The sequence below is a fragment of the Danio aesculapii genome, chromosome 12, assembly GCF_903798145.1.
Source record: "Danio aesculapii chromosome 12, fDanAes4.1, whole genome shotgun sequence".
NCBI lineage: Eukaryota > Metazoa > Chordata > Actinopteri > Cypriniformes > Danionidae > Danio > Danio aesculapii.
The window spans coordinates 11,948,153-11,967,406 of NC_079446.1; the positions used below are offsets into that span (position 1 = coordinate 11,948,153).

The 19,254-nt window shown below is 34.5% G+C and overlaps 1 protein-coding gene across 1 annotated transcript in view; it reads right to left on the reverse strand.

The window, feature by feature from the left end:
* The window catches only part of fam117ab (family with sequence similarity 117 member Ab), a 30,901-nt gene that overhangs the window by 4,093 nt on the left and 7,554 nt on the right, over positions 1-19,254 (reverse strand). The window contains exons 3-6 of the mRNA XM_056469548.1: positions 10,531-10,650; positions 10,362-10,448; positions 3,856-3,984; positions 432-576 (exon numbers count right to left, since the gene is read on the reverse strand). Of these exons, the coding sequence (XP_056325523.1) occupies positions 432-576; positions 3,856-3,984; positions 10,362-10,448; positions 10,531-10,650 (481 nt within the window). The remainder of the gene's footprint in view (positions 1-431; positions 577-3,855; positions 3,985-10,361; positions 10,449-10,530; positions 10,651-19,254) is intronic.

The window sequence follows — 19,254 nt, forward strand, 5'->3', positions numbered from 1 at the left end:
AAAATTATTTACATGTTCAATTTGTGACATATCATATACTGTATAACAAATTATCAATTTAAACCACCATCAATTATCAAATTAACAAGTTGTCAGTCACTTAATACTATAAAACAATACTATATAACAATACTACATTTGTTAAAAACAATATAAGCTATATTTAATAAGAATACAAATTTTTTTTCCATTTAAAAAATTGGTTGAATAGAGACTATATATTGCATACATGTGAAGTCATGGCATGCATTAACTACAAGGGTAACTTTTTGCATGCTACTTTACATATTTGTAATAATTCAAACTCAGCTTCTGCAAATGTATTTATTTATTTAGTTTTTTACTCAAACTCAATGTATTTTCACAGGGCAGGAATATTTTGAATATTTCTAGAATATCTTGCATTTTGAAAATTAAAAAGAAAGACCTACCAGTGTCGAGGTCTAGAGTGCGCTGTGGAGAGCAGGATGTGGAGGACGAGGATTGTGAAACTACACAAGAAGAGTCAATCTGAAACTCACTCATGAAGTTCGGTTGTGGGACAGGAGCTCTGTGGCCATCAGGAACCTCGAATGACTAAAACACAACAACATGAAGTTTCACAATTTTAGAAGTTTGTAACTAAACCAAATGTCAAATTTCCTGACATTTCTCTGACTTTCATTGACTTAAAAGCTGCAATTCCCATTACCTAATGTACAGACATTAATTGAGACATTAAAAAATGCATATTTACACATATCTGCTAGTTTAAATACATGGCTAACTAGGTTTTGCTGATGCTAAAAAACTGTCAAGAGAGTAATTAGTTTGTAACCCAATTAGCTACACTTTTGATTTTGTTAGCAATCACTTATGCTACTCAACACAGGCTACACTTTAGAAATTAGGACTGCACGATATTGGAGAAGTATGACATTGCAGTATTTTATTTTCTTGTAATAAATATTGCGATGTGAATACGGTTTCACAAGATAGTTGAATGGCTCAGATAGCTGAACGGTTTTCTGGAGAATCTAACAGCATTCAGGTACAGAAATTAATTGCAATGGAAAAAATGCTTTTCTTATTTGTTTTGACTCAAAACTTGTCAGTGAACTATGTGGGCAAAAAAATTAAATAAATAAAATAATGGTTAATTAATTTTAATTGAGTTGAAATGTTCAATTAATCAAGATTTAGATTTTAGGTTAAATCGCCCAGCCCTAATAAATCGTATAAATTCTGTATAAATACAGTGATTAAATACAATTCTGTAGCTCCTGATCTACTATAATCCAGACTTAACATTGCATGTCTTTGCGATGTGACTGCTGCGGATGCGTACATTGCGATATCGATCCTGAAACGATATATTGTGCAGCCCTATAAGAAATAATGTTAAATCATATCTACAGTGCATGCGGAAAGTATTCAATTATTCAGCACTTCACTTTTTCTGAATTTTTTTATGTTACAGCCTTATTTCAAAATAGATTAAATTCATTAATTTCCTCAAAATTCTACACAAAATACCTGAACTAAAAATACCAAAATACCTTTTTAAAAATAAAAAAACCTGAAAAATCACATGTACAGAAGTTTTCACAGCCTTTCCTTAATACTTTATTGATGCACCTTTGGCAGAAATTACAGCCTCAAGTGTTTTTGAATATGATGCCACAAGCTTGGCACACCTGTCTTTGAGAATTTTTGTCCATTCCTCTTTGCAGTACCTCTCAACCTCTATCGGTTTACAGCTTTTTCAGATCTCTCCAGAGATGTTCAATAGGATTTAGGTCTGGGCTCTGGCTGGTCCACTCAAGGACATTCACAGAGTTGTTGTGAAGCCACTCCATTGATATTTTGGCGGTGTGCTTTGGGTCATTGTCCTGCTGGAAGATGAACCGTCGCCCCAGTCTGAGGTCAAGAGCACTCTGAAGCAGGTTTTCATTCAGGATGTCTCTGTACATTGCTGCATTTATCTTTCCCTCTATCCTGACTAGTCTTCCAGTTCCTGCTGCTAAAAAAAAAACCCTCAGCATGATGCTGCCACCACCATGCCTTGTTTTCCCAAAACGTAACACCTGGCATTCACTCCATAGAGTTCAGATTTGGTCAAGAGACAAGTTCAGACAAGAGAATTTAGTTTCTTATGGTCTGAGAGTCCTTCGTATGCCTTTTGACAAATTCCAGGTTGGGAGTGGCTTCCATCTGGCCACTTTACCATACAGGCCAGATTGGTGGACTGCTGCACAGATGGTTGTCCTTCTGTAAGGTTCTCCTCTCTCCACAGAAGAACGCTGGAGCTCAGACAGAGTGAACATCAGGTTATTGATCACCTCCCTGACTAGGGCCCTTCTCCCCCGATCACTCCAGCCAGGCCAACTCTAGGAAGTCCTGGTGGTTCCAAACATCTACCACTTATGGATGATGGAGGCCACGGTGCTCTTTCAGAGCAGCAGAAATTTCTCTATACCCTTCCCCAACTTTGTGCCTTGAGACAATCCTGTCTCAGAGGTCTACGGACAATTCCTTTGTCTTCATGCTTGGTTTGTGCTTTGACATGCACTTTCAACCCTGGGACCTTCTAAAGACAGGTGCCTTTTCAAATCATGTCCAATCAACTGAATTTACCACAGGTGAATTTCAATTAAGCTGCTGAAACATCTCAAGAATGATCAGTGGAAACAGAATGTAACTGAGCTCAATTTAGAGCTTCAGAGCAAAGGCTGTGAATACTTCTGTACATGTAATTTTTCAGGTTTTTTCATTTTTAATAAATTCGCAACAGTTTAAAAAAATATATTTTTTCACATTGTCATTATAGGGTATTGTGTGAAGAATTTTGAGGAAATAAATTAATTTAATCCATTTTGGAATAAGGCTGTAACATACAAAAATGTGAAAAAAGGAAAGCGCTATGAATACTTTCCGGATGCACTATAGATAACTTATGATATATAGCTACTTATGCAGCTTTATGGAATGCTCAATTCTGATTGGTCAGTCTAAACATTCCAAGATATGTTATTCCTAGATAGCAACCACTAAATAACACAAAACTTTGAATTACCTTGATCGTCAGCCCTACGTTAATTTCCAAATACAAATTACAACCACATTATCTGCTTGACTGTCACGCTGCTGTTTTTGACAGTTTGCTGCCATCTTGAGAAGAATAATAATGTAGGTTAGTCTGTTCTCCATTCAACCGCTTTTATTTCTGTCAGCTTTGCATTTTTGACGCCATCTTGTGACTAAATAATGTGCAGGTTAGCGAATGCTATTTAGCTGTTTTCGTTTATGCTAGCTTTGTGTTTAATTAAAGAATTGATCAACTATTATGGACCAGTACAATGCTTTGTGGCAAGCAACCATCTAATAAGTGGGATAAAGCACATCCAGGACAGTTAAATTTGTTGAATAAAGCCTTTGAGTTTTCTACAACAGCCCTCCGATTCACCTCAGGTTCCTAATAAGCCTGTCATGCTTTAGTATGTCATAAGAGCCTCCTAGATGTACTTTATCCCTAACATAATGCTGTTTGATCTGATGACCTTTATTCTAATGACCTTGCTTCAGGTAGTTCAAGATTTCAGGTTCTAGGGTTTAAGCAGGTTGAAAAGGAATAAAATAGAAAAAAATAACCATAACAATAGGCAAAAAAAAACCTAAACAATGCACTAAAAAATAAATAGCAAAAATTACACAAATGTAACACGTAAAATGACAAATAAAACTCCCTGACATTCAATGCTTGGAATAGACCTTTTAAAAAATCCATGACATTCCAGAAACTCCATGACCCGTGGGAACACCGTGTTAGCGACTTCCACAATCTGGAAAAATGGTGAAAAGAGTAAATAAACTTACTCCACAGTGGTGAACTGGTGATTGATGTATGAAGACTTTCTCCAGCTCCTGATCCAGTCTCTCTTCACTGTGGCGCAGACGTAATGGCAGTCGGGTTAATGACGCAGTGGGGATTAGCACAGCCGGGGACTGAGATGAAAGGAATCACAAACACATTGGCACTACAATGATTAAAGGATTTATGTTTAATTCTTATTTTGAGACAATCAAACAAGCACTGATATTTTTAAAGAGTTAGTTCACCCAAAAATGAAAATTCTGTAAATCATTATTCAACCTCATGTTGTTCCATTCGCCTGAGAATACTTTTATACTTCTTTTTAATTTTGAACAGAATAATCATACACAAAACAATTCTTTAAACTAAATACATTTCAACATGGTTGAAATGGAGCAGGATATAGCACAAGCTAATTATTTTCCCCACCCCATTACCGCACACATCAATCGTTTATTACTTCAACTTAATTCTTCTTTTACTTATCTTTTCTTTTCACATGAGACATTTTTCATCCTTTTGGCATCTTTGACATATTATATGTTTGAATCCATTTGTACATTTCCGTTTTATAACATAGACCTAAAAAATACATTGCAAACAGCCATCAATTGAAATTTCATCATACCTTTCTCATTTTATTCTTTTTTAATCACCTCTATTAATCATTATATTCCTTTAATAATATGTATTTATACAACTTTTTAAATTGATTAACATCCTGACATTGTTTGCGAATCTGTTCCAGACTGTTCCCTGATCATAACAAAAGTTAAGATATTTTAGATGAAATCTGAGCGCTCTCTCATCCTGCATAGACATAAACAGTCTCGAGATTAAACGTTTTTACAGTTTTGGGGCATACAAAACTGTTCTTGGAGCTTCGTATGATTATAGTTTTCCACATGGACTGTTCTGACAATGTTTTTGGTTCCTTTTCTAGACGCTGAATGTCTCTAGACCTGAATTCTGAACTCTCAGATTGTGTCTAAAATATCTAAAAAATTGTGTTTTGAAGATGAACTTAAGTCTCAGGGGACTGAAACTACATGTGAGATAATACTTAATTACAAAATTTTCTTTCTTTGGGTGAACTAACCTTTCAATAAACAAGGATTCATTTTGTGCTTTCCTTCTTCTACTGGGCACAGAAGAAGATATTCTGATGTTGGTATTCAAATGTTGGTAATCAAAAGTAGGGCAGTGCGATTTAGGGAAAATATCTAATAGCGTTTCTTTGACAGATATTGCGATTTTGGCAAATATTGCGAAAAGATTTTGATTTGAATTGTGATTTAATTTTGTAGTCAAGCTTCAGCTCAATAATCTGTATTATAGCTTCTTACTGCTAAAATGCAATGGGTGTTACTTTTAAAAAGAAGGAACTGAAAAAATATAAACCAACATTAATTCAAATTTGTTTTAAATATTCAGAAATAGAACACTTGTTTTTCTCTAGAGCAAGCAGTAATCTCAAATAAAATTATCTTACCTTTCTATAAACAAGTTCAACTTAAGTCAGGGAGATAATGTAGCTTGTTATAAAAACAAAAAAAATAATAATTATAAAAATACAGAACACTCAGCAAACTAACATGACTGATAATAAGACAGATTGAAAAGACGGCAGTCATGCATTTGCTCTGGGTTTGGGAAATAACACATATATACTCCATATCGCAGCCTCTTACGAGAAGCTAATCGCAATGTTTGAAATCGTGATTGCGATTTGATTTCGATTAAATCGCACAGCCCTAACTAAAAAGCTGATGGTATCCATGCACTCCAATATTTAATATAGTCAGTAGATTACATTTCAATTTTGGAATCACAATCAGAGGGGGTGGGGAGGGATTAATATCATTCGGTATCGATATTTATGGAATATTTTTTAACAATACATTTAGGAATATTAGTATTTTTTTATTTAACCACTTTAAATTAATATACCAACATTACTAAGGCAAATAGTTTTAATAGACAAAAACAAAAATACTTAAACAAAATATCTGATCTCTATAATAAAATAAAAATAAGTGTTAAAGAGATTCAAACTTGATAAATAAAATGTTACAAAGTGGTAAATGGTATGTGCAATGGTAAAGGTAAATCAACATCTGTAAGGTGTGAATAATGATACAGTAAACCTCAAACTCTGTAAACAAAACAAATTATGATAATCAAATCTGAGCTTTCAAGTTAAGGAACCAACCATCATTATTCAAATACATATTTAACATAACAAATTGTGAAGTTGAATGACTACATTACCCCTAAAAACTCTTTTAGATGGGGAGCTAGTGGCTGGGATGCACAAGAAAAAAAGAAAAGAAACGCCACTCTGGAGACATCCTTACATCCTTTTTTATTTTCAATCTCTACACTGCTGCTATACGGCACTCATTTTCTGACCTGAAGTGACAAGCACAAGCTTTCCTTCACTATATTCTATGGCATCTCTCGTAACTAGGCAACCGTTTTCTCAGAGGATGTCAAACTGACAAACCATTGCTGCAGCTCTGATGCAAATTTATGGAGGAAAGTAAGAAGCACTGCAGTGTTTGGATGTGCTGTGTTTGTATGAGGTAATTAGTTGTTATTTCTGAAATGTGTAGATTCCATACAACGTGTGAAGCAGATTGGTTAGTTCTTCTACCGTGAATCGCGGTGCACTCGAGGCATTCTAAATACCTCAGATGTTTTTCAACTACGTGTGCCAGGAAAATGCGCACACACCATGTGCACGTCGCACCCATTTTCACGTCGTGCACGCCGCACGCCTCCATTGGAAATAATTTACACCTTAAGCTTAGCTAAGGCATTGCTTCCAAGACGAGCAATTACAGCCACATTTTAATATAACTATAGCGCTTCATGCCGAAACTCCATACCGAACTTTTTTTATTATCAATATTGACAATGGTGTTTGGTCAATAAATACCGATATCGATTTTATCGCCCAGCCCTACATAATAGTTTAAAAAAAAAAATTCTAATAACTAACTTCATTTGTCTCTCTCATAACATTTTACTAGTCATTTTGCAATATAATAGTATTTTAAGGCTTAACTAGGCAAAGGCTTAACTAGGCAAGTCATTGGACAACAGTGGTTTGTTCTGTAGCCAGATCAAAAAAGGGACTAATAATATAAATTTTAAATTTGTTTTTAAAAAGAAAAAAAACTTCTATTCTATCCAATCTAAAATAAACAATCATTGCTCCGTTAAAATAGTCAGAAAATAGTTAGAAACATTACTTCATAGAAGGGCTAATATTTCTGCCTTCAACCATATAAGCCTGATCATAACACTGACAAATCTGATTTGCAGCAAGGTGGTATTACAGCCTCATACAATCTTCACAGCTATACGTTTCAAAGTCTGTATGGTTTGAACCTTGTGATTCTGCAACTAGCTGTTCACCAATCTGCAGCTGATTTTAAAGAGTGTACTTGTAAAATGCTTACAGTGCGTATCTGATATAATGTGTGCGTCATGTTGTAGATGACAAGGCTTAGTAGGCGGACTAGCATGTTGCAATGGATAAAAACTAACAACAGATAAAAATAAACACACCAGTATATTTAACTAAAATCATAAAAGAAACCAGAGTGTAAATCTGTAAAAACCCTGGTGTGTGTGATTTCTGTTTGCAGCTGGCCAGTGTGTGTTTAAAGCAGAACGGGTTTTGATACAACCACTCTTCCTGTTACTTTTTTGCAATCCTCCACACTTCCTCTAACATTTGTATACATGTGAATGTGTGTCAGAATATGGCACTAGAGTGCATTTGAAGGCTTCACCCACAGACCGCTAAGCTCATTTGAAGCATTTGGCGCAGTAAAGAATGAGCTCTAAAGTACAGGGTTTATACATTTATTTTTTAATTTCAGATTGTGTTACACTCATACATGAAAATACAATAACACAGATTTTCACATAAGAAGAGGCTAGATGATAATAACAGCTACCTAGATATTTAGATAGAGTTAATGTTGCTATTATTGTGGTGTTGGTGTGGGTGTTGGGGCATTGGCACATTGCTAATGTGTTATGAGTGTTTGCTACACTTTTGCTTGCTAGGCTGTTCCATTTTAGTGGTCTCTATGGTAAGATGCTTGAATACAGCTAAAATCCTTCCATAAAGGGATAGTTCATCTAAAATCTGGATGAATTTCTGCTCAACAAAAATGTATTTTGAAAATAGGTGTAACCAAACAAATGTGTGAGTAACCAAACAAACGCTTCATGCTTGTACAGTCATGTGGGACAAGTAAATGATGATTTTTTTGATGCCATCCATTTAAATGTACAGTAGTCCTATCCACGCAATCTCACAGCAACTTTTTGATTTAAAAAAGGTGGCTAATTAGTATGAACACTTTAGTATGATTTGCTCATCGCTAGGCCCACACGGAATCTGCGCACGCAGAATTCCGCTGATTTTTTTGGCCAATGATTGAGTCTAATTATTTACTCGTGTAAATGTGTATAAACCTATATTTATTACGTTTTTTAATTAATTTCCATAAAATTATTGACTAATATTAATGTGTTCATATTATTTACTTACAATACAGTTTGTAAAGTAATATTTTCTCTCTTGTATTAAATGTATTATATGAAAAAAATTGGTTTACCAAATAAGTGGATCTAATTAGATTTGCATTGTAAACATTTAAATAAAAGGTAAAAAGGTATTCTTTTTATTATTTCATACAGGTATATTAAGTTTTTAGTTCTGATACTTCCAAAATTATTCCGCATAAATCCACAGATTAATTACATAATTCTCTGCAGAAATAGCGAAAAAATGTCCGCAGATTCTGTCTGGCCCTGCTCATTGCCCAGTGATGGTTTTAGATTCAGTGGTTGGGGTTTGTGGGCATGCCTCGTTTTAAAAATCTTATGTTATTGTATAAATAAAAGAATATACAAATTATAGCCAATTTTTTGACAATACATAAAATAGTTACATTTCCTCGTGAGATCAGGCTGTCCCACCACACTGAACAAAAACTTCTCTATTTAGAGTGCTTTTGGTCTAGGCAGTTGTTGTCTGCAATTGTTATAGTTGAGACACACTGCAAAAATAGACTTTTCATTTTTTTCTCTTTCTAGTCCAAATAAAAAAAAAATCTTAAATCAAAAGGCATTTTCTAGACTCTTAAAAAATATTTTGTTTTTAGAAATGGTAAGTCAAAATTTAGTGTTTTTTCTTAAAACAAGATGTTAATCCTCCAATAGGTTAAGTAAAATAATCTTGTTTTTGGTTTATAATAAAATTATTTTGCTTATCCAAATGGCAGATTATTTTTATTTAAAAAAAAACACTTAATTTTGACTTACTATTTCTGAAAACAAAACAATATTTTTAAAGATATAGTTATATAATATCTAGTTGTCTAGAAAATGCTTCTCAATTTTTTGAGATTTGGACTAGAAATAAGACAAAAACCGTAAGAAACGTTTTTTTTTTTTGTAGTGCAGACATATGTCCACATAGAAATAAGACAAAATACAAAGAATACAATTTTTTTTTTGCAGTGCAGACATGTCCACATTTTGATCAGGCAGACCTTGGATTAATCGCGATGCACATTGCATATTTTTTATGAACATGTTTACTGATCAGCAGGTTCAGTATGGTTCTGGTTAAGGGCAGGTGCAGGAGGTAGACTTTAAAAATAGGAGGATAGAAAGAAGTAAGGTCCCAATAAGACCGCATTTCGAAAATAAAATATAAAATAAAATAAAAACTCTAAATATATAATACAAATTTTTTGCACAAAATTATTGTGCTGTACATAAAAATGATAATAATAAATAATATATATAAATATTCATTTATTTTCTTTTTGGCTAAGTTTCTTTATTTATCAGGGGTCGCCACAACAGAATGAACCCCTAACTTATCAAGCATATGTTTTACAAAGAGAATGCCCTTCCAGCCGCAACCCAACACTGGAAAACACCCATACACATTCATTCACACACATACACTACGGCCAATTTAGCTTATTCAATTCACCTGTACCGCATGTCTTTGCACTGTGGGGGAAACCGGAGCACTCGGAGGAAACCCACGCAAACATGAGCAGAACATGCAAACTCCACACAGAAATGCCAACTGACCCAGCCGGGGCTCGAACCAGCAACCTTGTACTACAAAATACTTGGGTGCAAAAAGCATCAACAACATTTAACACCGTGTAAAGTACAGCATCTAAAAATGATGAAATGGTATGGAATAAAAACCGAAATGTACCATAATGCACTTAGGTTTACCATTTAGCACATATTAACAATATTGCTATTTTCTCCAAACATAATTTATGCTAACAGCACAAATATCCCATGCCTTTTTTAGCCAGCTCTTAAATAGCACTGCGTGATCTTATGTTGAGTTTGAAAAGGGAAATAAGGATTGAAAATAAGGAACTAGGGAGCGTAGAACAGCAAGAACGAGAGAATAATGGTGTGTGTGTATGTGTGTGTGTGTGTGTACCTGATGTTGCTTGTGCAGTTTCTCTTTGTTGCCAAGTGGAACTCCTGGCCGTTGCTTCTGTTGCAGTTGTTGTTTCAGCTTAGATAACTTGGAAACAAAAACAGAATATTTTCCAAGTTAAACCTTACAAAAGTCACTGTAAATTAAGTAGCGTCCTAGTTTGACTTACCGATGAACTTGGACACACATCACTTCCATCCTGGAGACGTTCTGGATTCCCCCACGATGCAGAGCGTCTGTGCAATCTAACACTCGTTGTTTCCGCTCCAGCAAGCCAGGCTCGTGGTGTCTTTTACAAAAATACCAACCATCACCATCACATAAAACTGCACTTTAAAGCTGTTTTAAGTTTAGACAGTATTAAAAAAAACTTGGCTAAACAAAGTGATACTTCATGTTTATTGATTCAGTCATCATTTATTCAAAGCATGTTACAGATCTGGGGTCCATTCTTCGTACCTCACTTAAATGATCTAAGATGATTTGGCAGATCCAGGATCTGTTAATCTTGATAACTGATCTCTGGCTAATTTGGTTCTTCAAACAAGTTCACGAATCAGATTAAAATGTCTGGATGAACTGATCCGAGATCGCTGCGTGTGTTGTGAAGGACAGATCTATCGATCCTCGAAATCATGATCAGCAATGCAACGATCGGCTGATGGCACAGCAGCGTAATGACATCATCTGATTAATATTCAATTATCCACATGCGCAAAATTATATAAAATTCTTAGTAAACGGTTTGGTAAATATGATGCAAAATAACTTTACACAATTGTTGTGGGCTGCATCCTTTACACTTTCATGTGTCAAGAGTATTTAGCTATTTATTTAGTTTTACATTTTAGATCAGATTTTCTTTACTATGGCCTAGGCCTATTTTACTTTCTTAATCGGCGTAAGGAATTTAAATAAATTTTGCATCACAAAACCATTTTGATATTGGTAAAGGTGTCTGCAACTTTTGCAAAGCATCAAATCACCGTCATGTTAGCTGTCAAAACATGCATAGCTGCATAAATTATTATTCCTTTATAAAAAAAAAACAAAAAAAAACTGTTGAATATTGTGCATGTCTATTATCTTAAAGAAATTGTACTAGAGCTGGATTGGTACCTTTAAATAGTACGCATTTGTATCTAAAAAATCCATATTAATAAATGTTCCCTTTGATCCCCTTGAGGAGAACCACCCTGATTTTGTACTTTTATTTATTTATATTTTAAACTTATATGTACGTAAATATTATTAATTTTTTAAATATTAAATATTAAATATATATATATATATATATATATATATATATATATATATATATATATATATATATATATATATATATATATATATATATATATATATATATATATATATATATATATATATATATATATATATATATATATATGTATGTATACACATATATACATATATACCAACGTGTATATATAAACTTTTTTTAAACTATTTTACTTTTTTCCCAAAAAATATATAATCTATAATCAATAGTGTTACCTTTGCTTGAAAAGACCCGACCTAATCCTGTTCACATGAAATAAGCCTGCTCCCTAGCAGGTTTGAGCTACCAGACCTGTTGCTATGACAACAACATTTGGAAGAGTTTTGAAGAACGAAACGATCCTGGATCGTGTCAAATCGTCAATAACCAAATCCAGCTAACCGAGTAATCCACGTACAAAGAACGGACCCCTGATCTGAATTTATGCAAACAAAAAGAAAATTGAGAACTACAGCCTGAGAATTGATTAAAAGAGAAGAATTACTTATTTTGCCATCTGCTTCTCATATAAAGCTATTGTATCACTTTGGAAATAATTAGTTGAGTGTCGATTTTGCAATGCAGCTGAGCTGAAAGTCACAAGATAATTTAGTAATAGTAATAGTAGTTTTACCTCATATAATTAATTGTTTAATTGGACAACGACTGCCTTTTTAAACCTATCCATCAAAGCTCACATTCATCTGCCTTCATTCAACAGCCAATCAACAACCCACACAAAAAACCAAAAGCCAGATTTATTAAATTTACACAGAAACCTTACTAAAAGTAAACGTACACCAGAATGTATTTTTAATCATTTATTAATGATTATGGCTTATATGATGATTTAAAGTAGTTCAATTAAGTCAATATTTAAAGTTAGAAATGTTAATTTACAGTTTACTTACTGCGCACATTCTCTAATCAAGTTTGTTTTTTACAGATCACAACTTCTGCATGGAAAGAGGCGTACACATGTTTCCACCCCCATTTTGGGCATACACCATTTCCTATTTTTTTTCTTTTTCAATAATCAGTTTCTGGTTAAATTCATACATCATGCTATGGATGAAAAATTCCCAAATGTAACCAAAGCTGATAATAAAATAACCAGTCCTTATATAAAATGCATCCTCCCAAACAAATAAACATGACATATTTGACCTTAACTCTTGTCTTGAAAATGTTGTTATATCCTTGTTTTCCACATGGGTTTAGGTGTAAAACAATTCTAGTTTTTGGGTAAACAATTTTTATTTTTTCCTTAACTTGCATTAACAATAAAACAATGAGATACTAAAATATAAGGTAACTGGGCAAAACAGTTGTGGATATAAAAAGAAGGGTAAGATTTTGGTTGAAACTATGAGGAACTGAAAACAGATGATATTTAAAAAAATAAGAATGTGCCCACTTCCTTTCACAGCTGAGCTGATGGCTAAAGTTCACAGCGATTGCAAATCATAGACTGATGTAACAGCCTCGTTTGAGCAAACCATGGTGTCAGAAGATACTGTGAGAAACTTTGGTAAATTTATATATACACCGTAGTACTCTATCATGCTATGTAAAATAAAATTATTTAAAAAAAAACACACACAATAAATGAAAAACTAAAACTTACAACAGTTACTGAAAAACTAAATGAAATGAATTTATATTCAACAAAAATATGAATCATTTTTAGAATAAAGAAGAACACGGTGGTGTTTAGAGAAGTACTTGTTAGAGAACGGTGTAAAGTACGCTTAAATACATACTGTACATTATTGTGAACATGAAGAAGTTTGTAGTTTTCTTCAAAATGTTTACTTTTCATTTAAGTTGCATTTGTCCAGTTTTGGGTTCAGTGTCAGATCAAGGTTTTTTGTGTGTGTACATATATGACTTGAACCAGCCACCTTCTTGCTGTGAAGCAACAGTGCTAACCACTGAGCCATTGTGCTCATCTATAATATATTTTAATATATAGGGTGGCATGGTGGCTCAGTGGTCACTGGTTCAAGTCCCAGCTGGGTCAGTTGGCATGTCTGTCTAAAGCAGAGATGTCCAAACTAGGACCCGCGGGCCAAAGTTGGCCCTTGGTAACCTTTGATTTGGCCCACCATACCATATGAGAAGAGAATAAGAATGAATGGGGAGGTTTATGGTGAATAATTTCTAATTTAACATTAGTTTTTTTATTTGTTTTATTGATGAGCTGGGAAACACCAATTCACACCCATTCACACACATACACTACAGGCAATTTAGCCTACCCAATTCACCTACACCACATGTCTTTAGACTGTGGGGGAAACATGGAGCACCCGGAGAAAACCCATGCCAACATGGGGAGAGCATGCAAGCTCCACACAGAAATGCCAACTGACCCAGCCGGGGCTCGAACCAGTGACCTTCTTGCTGTGAGGCGATTGTGCTACCCACAGCGCCACCATGATGCCTCTAAACTGAAAATACAGGTTTAAATTAAATATTGTAAACAAATTTTATGCAGAAAACATTGGCGAGCAAATCAAGGCAAAAAAACAGGTGCAACTTGACAAGCGTAACACCATTCTGGGATGGTTTTTTTTTACTGTAATAAGTTCATTATAAAATGTAAAAATATATTCTCCATTAGTTAATATAAAGCAATGTTTTCTAGTTATTTTAAATTACCCATGGTAACTTTAATGTAAGAGAGTTTGGCATATTTACCTTCGGCCCACCACCCTCAGTAAAGAATGGTTTTTGGCTCTTCATAAGAAAAAGTTTGGGCACCCCTGGTCCAGAGTTTGCATGTTCTCCCCATGATTTCCCCCACAGTCCAAAGACATGCAGTACAGGTGAATTTAATAAACTAAAATTGGCCATAGTGTATGAGTGTCTGTGTGAATTTGAGGGTGTTTTTGGTGTTTCCCAGCACTGGGTTGCCGCTGAAAGGGCATCTGTTTATATAAAACCTATGCGGGAATAATTGGCGGTTCATTCCACTGTGGTGACCACTGATATTTAAGTGACTAAGCCAAAGGAAAATGAATGATATAGGTGAATATGCTGTTGAAGTCAGACTTATTAGCCCCCCTGTTTATTTTTTTTCCCCAATTTCTGTTTAACAAAGAGAAGATTTTTTTTTTTCAAAATCTAATAACTTATTTCTAATAACAGATTTATTTTATCTTTGCCATGATGACAATAAATAATATTTTACTAGATATTTTTCAAGACACTTCTATACAGCTCAAAGTGACATTTAAAGGCTTAACTAGGTTAATTAGGGTAACTAGGCAGGTTAGGGTAATTAGGCAAGTCCTTGTATAATGATGGCTTATTCTGTAGACCTCGAAAAAAAATATAGCTTAAATAGGCTACTAATTTTGACCTTAAAATGGTTTTAAAAAAAAATTAAAACTGCTTTTATTCCAGCCAAAATAAAACAAATAAGACTTTCTCCAGGAGACAAAATATTATCAGACATACTGTGAAAATTTTCTTGCTCTGTTAAACATCATTTGGAAAATATATATTTTTTTTAATTATTAAAAGGGGGGCAAATAATTCTGACTTCAACTGTATATTTGGCTGTACAGCAAATTTTAAAAGTACTGAAAAAAAAACTAATTAGAAAATGCAAAACAATAATAACTTTGCTGCAGTGATTTATTTAGCTAACCTAGAATTTAGCAGCTCCCAGTTTCCCTGAACAAAACCCATTTTTAGTCAATTAAAAGTTGGAATTTCTTAAAGTTTTTATTGCAGAAAATTTTTGCCACTTAAATCCTCATCGAAAAAACTCAAAGGGCTATATGCACACGGACTGTTTATTTGCAGCCCATCGGCTTCCAGTGACCTGTCTTTCCATTACAAAATTGTCACATTTAAGGTCTGATTATTTTAAAAATCAGCGATCTTGACTGCCTGTTAGATATACAATATGAAGTGGGTCTCAGATTGGACAAGAAGCACTGCATTAAATTCCATTTCCCCCCGCCATGTCTTTAAAATAAAACAGTTTATTTTACCCCAGTATTCTCATTGGAATTTCAGCGCTAGCCTGTTGCTACAGTACTGACGGCACTAACGGTTACAACCGTCTTACATATCATTTTACGCTTGAACAACTAAAATGAATGCTTAAGTCTATTTAACTGAATGTATTGTAATTACATTACAAGATCGATGCTGTAAAAACAATTGAAAATGAAAATAGTCACAATAAGCTTGCAACCGAAGTTTATCGTCAGCTTTAAAAGTCTAGCTGTGCATATAGCCCATTACTTAAAACAATGGATCCAAAAGTCCAAATGTTCTCACTCACAACAGCATTTCATGACTACAACACTGTAACAACATCAGTTTCTGCAACTGTGTAGACTCAGACTGCTGGTTAACTAATAATGGGTGAAATACTGTATGTGTAAATAGGGTTAATTATTAACTAACTGCTACTTTCATTATAATGGAAATTTCAATGCAAAATCAAAACTTTCTTTGTTAGTCTTAAGGTAAACAATTAATCCATGCACATTAATTCCCTAAAAAAAAAAAAAAGTGTTTGTTTTGGTAATCTTCAATCAAAAGTCAGACTATTTGCTTCTTTGGCGTTTAGAGCTTAGGCCACAATATTCTTAACCAGAAGATGATGCGCAAAAACCCCCCCAAAAAAAACACGCCCCTACTCAATATTCCATTTCCGTTTTTAAGTACATCAATATACTAAAATAAAAGTCTAAGCAACTTCTGGTTCACGCAGACTTTAAAGTTAATATGAAAAGGTGTGATTGTTTGAACCGCCTTCTTTCATCTGAGAAATATCGCTAAGTAACGTAGTATGCTTTCCATCTCAGATGTAGAAAAGCTAGTTCATGCTTTTATGACATCTAGGCTGGATTACTGTAATGCTCTGTTCGCTGTTTGCCCAGCATCCTCTATTAATAAACTTCAGCTAGTACAAAATGCAGCTGCCAGAGTTCTTAACAGGTCTATCCTCCTTACACTGGCTGCCTGTTAAGTTCCGTATTGAATTTAAAATATTGCTTCTAACATATAATGCTTTAAATAATTTAGCTCCTGTTTATCTAACCAACCTTCTGTCTCGCTACAATCCAACCTGCTCTTTAAAATCTCAAAACTCAGGGCTTCTGGTAGTACCTAGAATAGCAAAGTCGAGTAAAGGAGGTCGAGTCTTCTCATTTATGGCTCCTAAACTCTGGAATAGCCTTCCTGATAATGTAGGAATGCAGACACACAGCGAGTTCAAAACTAGATTAAAGACCTACTTTTTTAGTAAAACATACACTCAATGCATCACATAGCGGTATGATGCATGAGTATGTTCCACGCAGGTGAGCTGGCTTGACAATCACCTGTAGGACACACTCCACCTTAATACACCAGACATTGTGTTAGAAACTCTCATCTGCTTTACATGTTTGTTTCTATGTTTGTTTATGTAACTGCTATTTTCATTTATAACACGTTTTTGCATCTCGTTTAAATACACTATGCTAATTATTTTCTTTATTCTCTATTTCCACCTGGCGATACTCATTACGAGGTCCCTAGAGATTATGCAGCGTCATTGATGAGATCCAAGACCTGTGAAGAGATGATCCCAAGGTCTCCATAATCCTGGACCAGGCCGTATCCCGAGCTGATGCTGTGGTGGTCATGGAGGAATGGAGTGCATGAGACCACAGACCACAGTGACAAACGAGTCTCCTTATTGATCCTGTGGGCCAGCCTGACCTTTCGCCGGTGCCCTACTCACACCTGAAGCTTCTCCACGATGGACGTCCAGCTTCTCCAGCCTCCGGCTCCTAGACTGCAGCTCCACACAGGAAGTTTGGCCAGGAGAATTATGGTCGTGCCCAACAGAGCCTGGTTTATTTCAAGGTTTTTTTTTTCCCCTTCACTTGCTCGAATCGGGATTTGTGGAGCTGCTTTACAGTGTTTGAACTTTCAGCAGTGAAATTCAAACCACTTTAAACTGAACTAAACTGAACTTCAACTCTGAAATCTGGACTTTACTAGAACTATGTGAAGCTGCGTTGACAATCTATATTGTAAAAAGCACTATATTGTAAATAAACATGAATTAAATAGAATTTTCTATGCATAACCAATCAAAACAGCCAAATGTAAATCAGTTCGGTTTTAACCATCTGGATTTGATTCAATGAATGCAATTTGCTCTGCCACAGCTCGGGAAAGGTGTCACTAGTGGGATATTTGAATTTATAAGAGCAAATATTTTTTTTGTAATAATGATGTGCACAGAATTATCTATTTTAATTTTATAGTGACTATAGTTTTATAGTGACTATAGTTTGTTCAGCATGAAACCGTATGCAGACAGAGGATGTGGCGTAGGCAGTTTCACTCCACAGCACTCACATAAAACCAACAAGAAATGCAGAAAGTGATAACAAACGAGAGCAGGACTCGCTCAAGAAATATTTGTTAGACTCCAGTACAATAATATAATCAAACAAAATCTCACTACAAGCTGAGCCTACCAACAGTGACATGATGGAACAGAATAGAATTTAATAAGAATCATCTATTACAAATTTAAAGGTGCCACAGAATGCATTGTTAAATGACATTCTTTACAACTGAAGTGGTGAGGAGGTTTATTTTATCTAGTTAGTGAGCTATCTTTAATTTGCTCCTGAGTTCTGTTGTGGATGAAATAGACTAAATTATAATTATACTTGACAAAGGAAACAACAGAGATATATTTAGAGTTGTATTTTGTGGTTTAACGTATATAAAACCGCAGGCAGGAATTAATATCAAGCTCTGCATAAACGGATGAGTTTTTGAAATTTATTGTCATCCTTTGACTCCAGAAAAATGCATAGATGTACATTCAACACTTAGATTAAGCAGATTACATATGTTTTTTTTAAATGTACATGTATCTGTTGCCTCATTACAAACGTAAATGTATAATTTGTATATTGTGCATTTTGCGTTTTGACATGTTGTGAACTGATAAGATCATGTATGGCTGCTGCTTCACAAAACAGCTTACTTTTCTTTAATGGGGTTGTCCAGAGTGTATTTTTAAGGTAAAGTTGTGAGATGAGATGCAAAGCAATGTGTGCTTATGCTTCATTTGTAAAAAAAAAATAATAAATTTTATTAAAAAATTTAAATAAAAATCCCGCTATTTTTTTCATATGTTTTACTTTCATTATAAAAAGAGCAGATGTTTTTCCAACTAGGTGTACCTGGAAAATGCGTACGCGTTAAATGCACTTGCACACCATGTCGCTTCCATGTGCGCATTGTGCAAGTTGTGTTTTAATAAAACTACTGTGCTTTATACCGAAACTACATACCAAACTTTTTCTATCATCAATATTGACAATGGTGTTCGGTCAATAAATACCGATAACGATTATATCACCCAGCCCTGTGTGTAAGTAATATGAAACATTCACATACTGTATCTTTTGCGAGTTTGTTATTTGTGATGTAGAACACAGGGAAAGTGTGTCCACATAGAGAGACACTGCATGCACTGCTGAAGATGGTGGCTGTTTACAGCGGTTTAACAAATAAATCTGAATTTGTAGCTAAATTGTTAATGGTACCAAACAGCATTTCTGGGTGTTT